The sequence below is a fragment of the Ctenopharyngodon idella genome, chromosome 19 (genome assembly GCF_019924925.1).
Source record: "Ctenopharyngodon idella isolate HZGC_01 chromosome 19, HZGC01, whole genome shotgun sequence".
In the NCBI taxonomy this organism is placed as follows: Eukaryota; Metazoa; Chordata; class Actinopteri; order Cypriniformes; family Xenocyprididae; genus Ctenopharyngodon; species Ctenopharyngodon idella.
The window spans coordinates 28,526,776-28,540,645 of NC_067238.1; the positions used below are offsets into that span (position 1 = coordinate 28,526,776).

Here is a 13,870-nt window from a genome sequence, read left to right on the forward strand (position 1 = left end):
ATTGCGATTAATGAACATAAGTCATGAACCACACTTAGGCCTGTGGGAGCTTTGTGTATTGAGTGGTTTCCTGGAGATGATCCGTGGTGTGTGCATTCTGGGGCTTTGGGAATTGCACTTTGTGAGCGTGTGTATTCCAGTGGTCTGACTGAAAAGCAAGGGAGTCTCTTTCTCACGGGGTGTGTTTTGCTGTCTCCTATAGTATGAATCATCTGGGCTGGGTTTGATCAGCAGCAGACTGAGGACTACGCTCAGCCGAATCCAGGAGAGCCTAATAGATGTGGTGAGTAAAACATGGCACTTTTAATGCACTCTTTCTGTTTTTTTCCCCCCCTGCCTGTCTCTTTCTGTCTCACTCCTGTGGTTCATCTCCTCTCTTGGCCTCTCTTGTATAGCCATTATGAATCCGAGTGGAAATGGTAGTGTGCATTTATCTGAGTTCCCTATAGCCTCTCATCAGGCCTATCATCTCTTGCCCCCTCCTACTTTCAGCTATAGCAGCCACAGGTGAGTTAATCACCGTCAGTACACTTAGATGGCCCTGCACTCTTGTAATAAATGTCCTTTGGTTTCCATGGTTGCACCCATTAAGGCTCTCTGGGCCAAAGGCCTGATACCCACAATGCACCATATACTGCTATCTCCTGCACAAATAGGCAGTTATTATATAGGATCCTTTCCCCCAGATGCCTGAATGTCAAAGAGCAAGAAAAGGGACTAGTTTGCATGAAATAATGGACATGATTGTTTTTATCCAGTCAGAGCCGCTGGTGCTTCAGTGACTACTTCGCTCAGAGAAGCTGTCAATTATGACATCAAAACCCGCATTTTTATAGCATCAAATAACTAACTACAAACAAACTTCTTTAATGAATGAACACTTTAACATCAGTGTGATTTAAAAACTGCCTAAGTTGACAGAAACCATCTTTGGAAAAAAATATTTGACGTGTAATTTGACTGTTTAGTTTGTCTCACGTCCCATTACATTACATGGAGAGGGCGGGGTTTATGACCTATACTGCATCCAGCCACCTGGGGGCGTTCGAGATACTTTTGCTTCACTTTTCAAGACTCGTGGCACATTTGATTGTTTCTATATAAAAATGTTGATACAATGTACAGTATTTGCTCTGGCTCTTGTTTTTTTCCGTTATTATGCATGTTGTTGTTATTTGTTGACGTTGTACAAGCAGAATGTGGCGGTTGGCTGGTGCTGCATTTTACCTAAAGTTCTTCAACTCTCGGCGGAGCGCTTTAGCGTGAAATAGATGCTCAGCGCCTTGTTACGCTCCTGCTGTTTTAAAAATGTGGCGCTCCCATTGAAAACATTTGGAAAAATACACTAGCCTTGGAAAAATTTCTATTCAATATAGCAAACAGAGCCAAGAGAAAAAAATGTTGTTGTTTTTAAATGGATAGTTGACATGGCATGTCAGACAATGACAGCAGTGTCCTGCAGTTTGACATACCATACTCTGGATGACATGCTATTTCTGACATTATTTTGTACATCATTTAAGTTCTTGTATAATTTTTTATAAACAGCAATACTTTTTTCAATATTGATACAAGGAAATGTTACTGGAGCCCCTGGTGTAATGATGCTAATAAATTCAGCTTTGCCGTCACAGGATAAAATTGTTTTAAAATATAAAACTTTAAACTATACTATATACTATACTATACTATACAAAACTTTGAAATATAAAAGTTGCAGTCTGTTTAGATAGCAGACTTAATAGGAAATAGGCAGCACGTTAAGTCTATAAAAACACTTATGTATCCATCTGGTTCTTCAGTGCACTTCCTCTCTAACGAACTGTTGTAATTTGTTTCACAAGCAGTGAATTAAGACTAGAGATTATTAGCTTGCGCCACTGACAAAGACACAACACATGTCCCCATCATTTATTGTGTCATCAGTAGCGAGTGGCCGTCCTGTGTTCCCTTGGGCTGTCAGGACATATCAGAGATCAGCTCCCAGACTTTTGGCACCTCTTGCATCACATATCAAGCGACTGCATCACTGGCAGGGCCTCAGGTGTCTGAGATAGTGTTGAGAATTGATGGCCTGAAGAGTCCTGAGAGCAATCGTTTTTTGGCTGGAGATACAGGCAGGTGTTTAAGATTATTCTGGGTTTATGATGATGATTTATTATGGCTACACATTTCATATTCCCAAAGCACTGCTTTAAAAGTTTTCTGGTAACACTTTACAGTAAGGCTCTGTTTGTTAAAGGGGTGGTTGATTATGATTTCACTTTTTTAGCTTTAGTTAGTGTGTAATGTTGCTATTTGAGCATAAACAACATCTGCAAAGTTACAACGCTCAAAGTTCAATGCAAAGGGAGATATTTTCTTTTACAGAAATCGCTTTTAAGGGCTACAACAAATGGCTGGTAGGGACTAGAACAAGCTTCTAGTATCTGTAAAACCACATTTTTCCATCTTAAAAAAAAAATACCATGCCACCATTTTATGGCGGACTTGTTCACAAACAAGGGTCAATTCAACACTAGATTTGCACAAAAGATTAACATGACAGCACATGCTAGTTGATGAGTTGAATCAACTCCACAGCAACTACGTACATTTATCCACTAACCATTCAGAAACGTCCAACATTGCATTATAAAAGTTGTAACTCCATCAGTGTCCAACTCCGGTTTGAACAATGTAAAGCTGAACACCGTTACTGACAATTAGTCATTTTGGCTGCGTGAGATTCTCCAGCTTTGTTGTTGTTGAGCAACCGAAGCGCTAGCTGTTAAAGCTCCGCCCTCCTCTGGAAAGGGGGCCGGGAGCAGCAGCTCATTTGCATTTAAAGGGACACGCACAAACGGCGTGTTTTTGCTCACTCCCAAATAGGGGCAAATTTGACAAGCTATAATAAATGATCTGTGGGGGATTTTGAGCTGAAACTTCACAGACACATTCTGGGGACACCAGAGACTTATATTACATCTTGTAAAAGGGGCATTTTAAGTCCCCTTTAAGTAAGGGATAATCCACAACTAGCTCTGCATTAAACAAATTTTAATGCACACCGTGCAGGCAAAGAAACACCCGACACAAACTCAAATCATTTAATGCACAGCAAGCCATGGATTATCTGGCTTATACCACAGTCATTTGTCAGCATTGACAAATCAAAGCTGTTATTGATGTTTGATGTCAGTGCAATATTTGACAGGTATGGTAAAAAAAATGACAGTTATCTTTTTGTCAGACAGATATTTTTCTGTCCTCTTTGAATCAGATAAAGTAGTGCGGATTACATTTTTTTGAATGAATGAATTACAGCATTTTTTTAAAATTAATTATAGAGAGAGAGAGAGATGCGTGTGTGAATTACCTTCATCTGTGCAGCATCTTTCTACTAAAGCTACCCATTTCAAAAACTTCAAAAGCAGTGACGTTACCCCCTCATTGCTGAGAAATATAATGTAACGAATCAGTAGTGAATCTGTTTTAATAATAAAAGCCACAGGGCAGTGTTGATAAGTTTCTGTGCTTCTGAATGTTTCTGTGTGTACGCAGCGCAGCGCAGCGATCTCTGTGTACAAGTGGTGTGTGTGTGTGTGTGTGTGTGTGTGTGGGTTCCAACAGAAAACAGTTTGTCTCTCCAGACTGGACGTGAAACTGCTGCTCGATGTGACAATCATAGCCAATCAGAACATACTTGAACATTTGTACCCTAAAGGGTGCATCTTATTTTTAAAGTTATTAATATTTAACCCTTTAGGGGTTGACAGTGCAAAGCTGTACATTTTTCAGGATACTTCCCCAGTTTTCACAGCAGTGTGCTTTAAAGGAATATGAATATACCTTGCCAGCTTCTATATTACGTGAGACGCACATCTGAAACAGGAGCCGAGAACTTTGAGAATTAAAGTAGTAAAGCACACTGTAGCAGAAAGCGATTTTTCTTAACCGGGATTGATGGGTATTTCCCATGGGTACTTTCACCTACCGTGGCCTGCTTTCCAGCACAGATATAATGATATCACTGAGCGGCGAGAGCTGAATTAAAAGCTCTTTAAACATTATCACCTCTTTTGCAAGACCAGACCTCCTTTGAGATTCGATCTCTGCTTTTCTTGGATAGTACGGATAAAAAAACCAAATTGTCTAGAGGGAAAGCTGTTAGGCTCCTCCCCCCACATGCACTGTGCTATTTTTGTATGGACCGATAAATATTTTATTACCTGAGATTCACCCTCTGCCTTGTAAAAGCTTAGCTTCTTTTTATGTAATTATAGAGTTCTTTTTACTATATGCAGAACACGTTTTTTTATGTATCGCCGAATTTAGTCAAATCTAGGTCATCTTCATTGCCTATTTTAGAAAATAAAACTCATTGTTTAGGCACCAGCATCTTTGCTATTTTTGTCAAAGGTATGTACTTTTCCGAAAGGACGACATATTTATGCCACGCACGTGAACGAGGTGGGCGAGACCTCATTTATGAACCCATTATTGCTGCTAGTTTATAATGGCTTTCTGTTCATTGGATGAATCAGTGGGAATCAGTGAGCTCTGGGCTTGAAGTTGAACGTGTCCGTTCTCAAGAGGCTTGTGCCACTCAAAGCGAAATGTCTTTTCTTGTCACCTCTTCTTATTTCAGTCCTTCAGGTTTAAACATCTGCCAGCGTTCGATCCTTTCATTACACTGACAAGCTGGTCCTGGTGATGTTCAGCAAATTAAAGAACACCTCAGAATTGCTTCGCAACATCCATCCATCCATCCATCCATCCATCATTCTGTCTGTTGTTTTATCTGTCATTTTATACTTATCATTCCATCTATCTGTCGTTTTATCTATCTGTAATTTTGTTTCCATATACAGTACTTCACAAAAGTCTTATGCCACCATTAGATGTTGTTTTAGCAATGGTATAATGACCATATATAATTATTTCTCTGTCTCTTTATTAGAATATAACCAAAAAATACAGGAAATCTATAGGCTGAAGTGGTGAGTATTTAGTGACCTCCCCTTACACTTCAGCAATAGCAGGAACTGGCTCTCTTAAACCTAAATGGAGTGGAAAAGGACTGAAAAGCCAAGAACACTTTCAAAATGTGAAGTTTCTCATAGTTTCTTCTTTGAGAAACTGGAAGAAGTCCAGGAAGTCACACTAAATACTGATTTTTGCTTGAAGAAGCCATTTTGTTCTAATTTATTTTTATTTTTTTTCACATTTTGTGTACATATTTCCTGTGTTTTCTGTTTGTATCATAAAAAAAGATACAAATCTATCTATCCATCTAGTCCGTCCGTCCTTTTTGTCTTTCTATCTGTCCGTCCTTCCTTTTTCATTCTGTCTGTCCGTCCATCCATCCGTCTTTCTATCTATCGATTTTTCTCTTTTTATAATTAGTTATCTATTTTGTCCATCTATCCCTCCATCCTTTTTGTCTTTCTATCGTTTTTTGCCTTTTTTAATTCTATCTATCTATCTATCTATCTCATCCATCCATCCGTCCATCTGTCCGTCCTTTTTGTCATTCTATCTATCCATCGTCCATCTGTCCATCCATCCGTCTTTCTATTGTTCTTTCTATTGTTCTTTCTATCTATTGTTCTTTCTGTCTTTTTATAATTCTATCTATCCATCCATCCATCTGTCGGTCTTTCTATCTATCGTTCTTTCTGTCTTTCTATCTATCATTCTTTCCGTCTGTCCATCCTTTTTGTCTTTCTTTTTTATCTATCTATCTATCTATCTATCCACTGTATCTATCTATCTATCTTGTCAGTTTGTCCATCTGTCCATCTATGTCTTTCTATCATCCTTTCTGTCTTTCTATCTATCGTTTTTTCTATCTATCTATCTTGTCCGTCCATCCATCCTTTTTGTCTTTCTCTCTGTCCATCCATCTGTCTTTCAATCGCTTTTTCTGTCTTTCTATCGTTCTTTCTGTCTTTTTATAATTCTATCTGTCTATCTTGTCCATCTGTCCGTCCTTTTTGTCTTTCTGTCTATCCATCCGTCCATCTGTCCATCCATCCGTCTTTGTCTATCGTTCTTTCTGTCCTTTTATAATTTTATCTCGTCTGTCCATCCTATTATATCCATTCATCCATCTGTCTGTATATATATCATTCATTCTGTCTTTTTATAATTCTATCTATCTTGTCCATCCGTCCATCCATCCATCTTTCTATCATTCTTTCTGTCTTTCTATCTGTCGTTCTTCCTGTCTTTTTATAATTCTATCTGTCTCATCCGTCCGTCCATCCTTTTTCTGTCTGTCTATCCATTCATCATCTATCCGTCTTTCTATATATCGTTCTTTCTGTCATTCTATCATTCTTTCTGTCTTTTTATAATTCTTTCTATCCATCCATCCATCCAGTTTATATTTTAAGAGGTGTTAAATCATGGGGTTTTTACTTCGAGAAACCTGTTGTTGAGCTCAATTTGAAGGCAAGGTGAGCCTGAGACAAAGAGTGTGTATTTACCCATCTTTACTTGCACAAAGATCCGTGTGTGTGTGTGTGTGTGTGTGTGGGGGGGGGGGTGGATGGATGGTGATGTGTCCACTGGGCAGTGCTGAAGGCTTCTGTTTCAGATCTGATAGTGAATTCTCCCTCGGGCCAGCTGTAGTTCTGTGATTAGCTCTCTCCAGTGATGCCATCCAGTCCCTCAGCCTGCTGTTCTTCGAAACACTCTGTAAACACTGTGTTTTTAGCTTTTATTACCACACACAAATACTGTGTTCAGTGGCTGGTTGCATAAACTGCTAGTCTTAAAAGTCGTCTAATTTCTTTCTTCAAGACTGGTCCTCAAGTTTTAAAGTCAATTACATAAAAAGGTAGATTGGTCTAATTTGAACTGGAAAAGTAAGACTGATTACCTCTTATCTAACTGCTAGCTGGTCAAACTAGTTCTTAAGACAGTCTTAACATAGTGGCTAATTTTATGCAACTGGCCCCAGGTGTGTGAGCATCTGTTTGAGGGTGTTACCGCATCAAAAATACCCTTCTGTGCTTCAGTGTTGGTAACTGCTTTTCTGTTCAGCAATGTTATTTGTAGCATGGAACAAAGGTTTTATTTGAAACCGTGCCATAATGTTTTTTGGTAACTTGGACTTCAGCCATAGATCCTCCTACAAGGATCAATTTCAGCTGTCTTAGAATGCATGCAGACATGATGATGCAGAAAACCCTATTTCTTCTCGTCTCTGAAGTAGATTTAAAAAATTCTCCCTTCTCACACAATAAGAACTATTCGAATAAGATTTTTGCACAGTCCTGATCTGGTTAATTTTTTAAATCAGATAAAAATTAGCACTTCTCCATGCCGTTGAGGCGCAATCATCCTCAGGTCGTAGAGGTTTTGGCAGTCTGCCGTCCACCATGGCTCTGTTTCATTCAACAGCTTGGCGGTTAACCTTAAGTCTGTGGTTGGATTGTGGGAGCTGGCACACTGTGATTTGGCTCATGTCACAGTCTGGCATGATGGCTGATGGTGAGCCCATAGAAGGCACATCAGCTTGTGCACAAATTCCTAAATCGACAGTGAATTGCCTGTGACTTTTCCTCAATTGAAATGCGATGATTTCAGTTTATCTCTGCTATTTCAAAGAAGCACCTTTATGAGCTCCTGAGGCTGTTGATTTGATTTCCCTCTTCCCAATGAAGCAACAGAGCTGTCCTGTTCTTTGAGATCCCATCCTGTAAATTTAAGGAATACTTAAGAAATGGACATTTAAGAGGTTCTAACGCAGGGATAAGCAGAGCTGCGGACTGGCACAACACATGCAAATGAGGTCTCTAATTCTGTTTGACACCCATCTAATGAGAAGCGAATTTGGAAAATTAGGAGAGGAAGAAAAAATGAGCTGAGAAATACATTAGACAGTAATTGCCAACTGACATTTCTGCCCTTTTTCTCACAGAAACCCTTGAGAGTGAAGAATCAAAGTAATATTGGATCCAGTGCATTGTAAACATACTTACAAGAAGAAGAACCTATTATGAATGGTGTATCTTGGGAACCATCTGTTCAATTTGAAACTACAGAGCCAAGACGTTTTTCAATACCGAACACGTATACATGTGTATAATGACTAGAAATATTGTTTGTGGGTAAGTGCCATTATCATAGATACTTTAGCTGCATAGATTTAGGATTATTCTTAGAACATAATGCATTCCCTAACATGTTACTCTCAGTGTCAAGGTGGATGTTTTGTAACCTCATTATAAGTAATGAATCCAACGGCATGCCAAGGCCGTCATCAGATTATTTGAGACCCTAGTGGGTCACTCTATTTGCAGCATATCAGCTTCAACAATACAGGCGAGTCCCAACAACAACAGTCATATTTTAAGAGGTTGCGCTTCCAGCTGATCCTTGTGCGAAGTACGCTATATTTTTCCAGATACCATTATGATGCTAGACCTCAAAGCCGGGAGGATTAAGAACAGTTTTGTGGGTATAAAGCCTTGAATGCCATCATAGCCACAGAAAATATTACTTACAAAGCCAAGGCTTTGAGGATGTACCGCAGAAGTATGTAGTACGGTGTTGGCAATTTCCAGCATATGTTCTTGTTTTGTAGAGACAGCTTTGTAGTACTAGTGCCCTGAAAAGTAGAGATTTGTCTCACTGTATTTGTCATTCTCAGTTATTTCTAAAATAAGCACAGTGTTTCTCTGAAAGAGCAAAGGACGGATATGTTATCAGCTCGAGAAAATGAGAATGTCACAGACCTAACATTTCCAGACATTTCTTCAACTTTGAAGCTAGAGTAATTGCATACCAGTAGAGCCATGTTTGCTAAAGATGTCAAAGATACCAGTAGCTGCTATTTTAAGAGCTTTTATATTAAGCCTGTAATATGTGAGCTGTTAGCCTGAAAATGTTCTTCTATAAGCATTGGCTTATTCGTGCTCCAGTGAGTTTATTTTGAAGAAAAAAGAGAAATTTTCATATTCGTTTTTTTTTTGTATTTGTCATCCTAAAGATTCGTCACGCACAGAAACCTTGAATTTATGAACGATGATCTAAACTGCTTTTCACACTACTTTAACAGTTAAAGGGTTAGTTCACCCAAAAATGAAAATTCTGTCATTTATTACTTACCCTCATGTCGTTCCAAACCCATAAGACCTTCATTCATCTTCAGAACACATTAAGATATTTTTGATAAAATCCGATGGCTCAGTGAGGCCTCCATTGCCAACAAGATAATTAACGCTTTCAGATGCCCAGAAAGCTACTAAAGACATATTTAAAACAGTTCATGTGACTACAGTGGTTCAACCTTAATGTTATGAAGCAATGAGAATACTTTTTGTGCGGCAAAAAAACAAAGTAATGACTTTATTCAACAATATCTAGTGATGGGCGATTTCAAAACACTGCTTCATGAAGCTTCGAAGCTTTACGAATCTTTTGTTTCGAATCAGTGGTTCAGAGCGCGTATCAAACTGCCATAGTCAAAATTTCGAAACACTTATGATGTAATGAAGCCTCGTTTAATGAAATTACATGACTTTGGCAGTTTGATACACGCTCCGAACCACTGATTCAAAACAAATCTGTCTTTAGTAGCTTTCTGGGCATCTGAAAGTGTTAATTATCTTGCAGGCAATGGAGGCCTCACTGAGCCATCGGATATCATCAAAAATATCTTAATTTGTGTTCTGAAGATGAACGAAGGTCTTACAGGTGTGGAACGACATGAGGGTGAGTAATTAATTACAGAATTTTCATTTTGGGTTAAATAAGGCAGTCATCACAAAAGAAACCCTTACAGGGTGATCAGGACAAAAAGTGGCTACTTACAAAATAAGTAAATAAATGGACATTCAATATTCATTTGAGGTGAAATTAATTTATCATGTGACAAAAAAGAGACCACAGAATGAATAAGTTTTCTAATGTTTGGATGCAAAGACCTTCAAATTTCAGGATCCTCCTTGTGAGGGCTCATTCCTAAAATATAAATGTAGCTGTATAGCTTTATATTTTGTATTTTTCATGCGTAGACACATTTATGGTGAATGATAAAAATTGAATGAAAAAGTAAATATTATGAAGACAATATGTTGTTTGCAAATTAAACGATTAGATTTTATTTATTGTACTAAAGCTAAAATAAGTAATTGAAGTATTTAAGAAATATTTGATGTGTTTCATAATAGAATAAAAATATTAATACATTTTTACAAAAACTTGCACATTTATTTATTTATTTATTTACTGATTGAAGTATTGTTTTTCCTCTCAAATTATCTGTAGACAGTCTAGTGGTATACAAAAATATTTGACCACAAAATGCTGTGACTGACCCAAGAAGACTGACAAGTATTCCAAGACTGACAAGTATTCCAGAGAGTTGTGTAATAAGGATTATTAATCATCATATGATGCATCTTGATGTTTGTAATGCATAACATGCTTATGTCTTATGTTTGTGTGATGAAAAGAGAAAAATCTCTCACATGCAATATTTATTATTTAGGTCATGTGACCTTTTTCAGACATTTCAAAAGACGCATGACCATCTCAATAAATATTGGATTTCCTGGAAGCTACACCAATGTGCTGGACATTTCCTTTCAGGTTTGTGAGGGTTGTTTATTTGTTTTTCTGTAATATTGGTGAGATGAAGGTGAAAATCAGGCATACCTACAGACACCTTGTGAAATGTCAAAGACGCGACTTGGTTTATATCTACAAGTACCGTTTTTCCCAATCAAGGCATCTGAGATTGACAAAATCAGACCACTCTGTCTAGTTTATGGGTTCAAGTACCACCTGTTTGGAGCAGGCTCTAGTTAATCAAGCAAATAACAGCCATTTGGGCCTCTCGCTAAACTAAAATGACAGCCAGACACAGTGATGGGGACCTACTGGCTGAGCTCTCTGTTCTCTCAATGTTACCAGTTTAGAGTAGGGCACACACACAAAGACAGAGAGTTAATTGGTGTGAAAATGCTACGGTGTACACCCACACAGGCATGAGGAGAGGAGATGGGCGGGTAGCTCAACAGCGATGGACTAAATGAAGAGTAGAGAAGGGGATCAGCTGGGGCCAAAGGAAGCATAGCTCTTTATATGGGGAGATACCGTGTTGGGACTGTTAGCGGGTGAAACCCGGGAGGGAGGTTTAAATAAATGACTTAAAGGAAGTCGGGCAGAATTAGTCTGTTTTTGGCTTGGAGAAGACTGTAATGGGCACACTGATTCAGGGTACTTTAACAGTGACTGGATTGTGGTTGGGCGTGCAGTTTGACTGCCAGACTTGAATTGGAAAACTGTTAAAGTGACTTGTTAACTAGTAGGAGATTGAGCACACTATGGGCACTTTTGGCATTCATTTTTAAAACACTTCACACTTTTCCTAGTTTATTTAATTTGTCTTTTAATAAAGCACAACAGTGAACATACACAGTATATGAATCACTGGAGAATTCTGTCATTTGTGGTATTCATTTTCTGAAGGTTGTAAGCATTTCTGCCACATTTCAAATTATGTATTTTTTTTTAATAGCATGATGAAAATGATGGTGGTCTCTTTCCTTCTGATAAGGCACATTCCACAGCTAGCATTTTATTTATCCCTAATACAATTAAATAATATTTTACCATGAAATATATATATATATAAAATGCCATAATATATATATACATGTTTTATAATGAATTTTCAAGATTGAAGATTCATTTTAAGATTGAGTCTGGGACAAGAGTAAAACAATAAGACCTATACATAATGTAAAAGGCATTTAAAAATGGAGCATAAGTAATGTAGCATAATAATTGATGAAGATACGGTAAAAAGTTTCCATGACAAAAAGAAAAAGTTCTTGGAATTGGAGTTGAAGAAACACTCAACTTAATAACATTCAACATAGTGCACCAGTGAACATAACACATTCACATTATTGTTTCCTGTTACAAAGAAATGTTTTGAGGTTACGCCTTATTTTTTGATCCCATTGCACTTACTCTTCATTTAAAACAAAATTTGATGTAGAAAAACAAACATTGTGAGCCCTTTCTGTTGTGCTCTGTTTGATTGACATGTATGCACATGCTCTATGAAGCATTTGAAGTTTAACCAGGACAGTGACCTTGAATCGCTTGTTTGCTTTTAGGACACTCTGCTATGTAATTGAAATGCATATACTATTAGGTCATAGCAGTGCAAAGAAAGTGAATGTTTTTACTCGCATAGAAATGTGTTTTATGCTAATTTAAAGTGACTGACTGAGACTGAGTTTCTCTGTGCACAGTACAAAAAAATCTGATTAAACAGTAATTCAATTTGTGGCTTTATCAATACATTGTTGAACTAAAAAGCATAAAGCATCAAAGGGGTTTTCAGCTTCCTGTACTGTCCCAAAAGTCCAGTTTAGATGTCTAATAGGCATAAATGCATATGGAAATGTGATCAAATGGGCTTGTGTCAAGAGATTCCATTTGTTTTGGTGGCCATTAATTGCTGTCTATTCCCTCGTTGGGTTTGTCAATCAATATTTTAAATATGTTCATGTCAAAACCCTGACGCTTTGAGATTTTGCATAATGCTTGATTGAATATGTATTTTGTGTGTTCATTTTGTTAAAGCACTTGATGAAGTGTGCGTCAATTAAATCACTATGCTGTGAATTATTATGAGTGCTCTTGGGTCAGCAGTTGCCTTTCAGTTGATCACCGATGAATAATTGCGCGTAACCATTTTAAATACAGGGGATTGTAATTAGATGTGCATTATCTACACTCTTTTACACATGAATGTTAAAAAGCTGCTTGGAGTTTTATCAACACTGAAATTTTGCTTGGTCTTTCAGGATAGTATTTTATGATGCTTTTAAAAAAAGAGGCACATACGTTTCTCAATGTGCCTTTTTCTTTTCTTTTTTTTCATACAGTTATTTTGTGCATTGTTGAGATAAAAAGTCTGAGCGATTCATTACATTTGAGGCCACTCATATTCAGCTGTGAGGGCTTTGTAATTAAATTCAGCTATGTTCACAATGAAATGGATTATTCCTTGCCTTACTATTCCCACTCTTGGTCTTTTTGTCCCCTTTCTAGAAGCAGATTAGATTTAAGCATTCCGAGGCTGTGGCGAATGCTTGGCCATTGCTCGGGTATTTCAGTTGCATGTTATCAGATTCCATTTCTTTCTCTCTTTTCTTTTCATTTTAAATAAACCCCAAGCCCGAGCTCTGGATATACCACTGCCTTAGCTTTCAGTTTATTTGCAGTGAATCAAAATTCACGAAAAGGAGTCACCGTTTCAAGATGAGGTATTGATTTTTTTTTTTTCTTTGAATATTTATTGATAACTTTTCTCTTCATATTTTAGCTCATGGTAGCTTTAGTGCCCAATAATAAGAAGACAATTATTAAGCCTGGTGCATTGTAACACATTCAGATAGATGGGGCGATAAATCATGGTAGAATTCGCCTACAAAGATTACACTCTCCACCAGCTATGTTTTTGCACTGGGGTGCTAAAGGAGCATCAGGTTTCATTTCCACTTAGATTGAAGTCCTTTAACATCTAATTCATTTGACAGATTGATTGAAGCAATGTTCAAGCTTTAAAACAACCTTTATCGACAGCATCTGTGACATGCGGTCAGTTACAACAGAAAAGAATTATAAACAAAATAGCATTTTCCGAAGGCATTAAATGCAGAAATATGCAGCTCATGTTTTTTTTTTACATGTTATGAAGAGGTATTTGCCCCATATTTCCTTGCATTGAATGGTTTTGCCATGGCCACGTCAAAGCTTCTACAGGTTCACAATAAGAGAATTTCAAAATATCACTCTGGGATGGTTCACAAACTGCTTTTATACAGTGTGATTGGATTACTGTACCTCTAAA

The 13,870-nt window shown here is 37.6% G+C and overlaps 1 protein-coding gene across 9 annotated transcripts in view; it reads left to right on the forward strand.

Moving 5' to 3' along the window:
* vps50 (VPS50 EARP/GARPII complex subunit) overlaps positions 1-13,870 on the forward strand; it is a 135,959-nt gene that overhangs the window by 90,233 nt on the left and 31,856 nt on the right. For 4 of the 9 annotated variants that reach the window (XM_051872198.1, XM_051872200.1, XM_051872199.1 and 1 more), the window contains one exon: positions 203-283. The exons of 1 other annotated variant lie outside the window; for it this stretch is intronic. In XM_051872198.1, coding sequence (XP_051728158.1) covers positions 203-283 — 81 coding nt within the window. Of the gene's footprint in view, positions 1-202; positions 284-7,912; positions 8,816-9,609; positions 10,588-13,870 lie in introns of those variants that run through there. 4 more of the 9 variants (XM_051872203.1, XM_051872205.1, XM_051872202.1 and 1 more) reach the window with 3 other exon arrangements.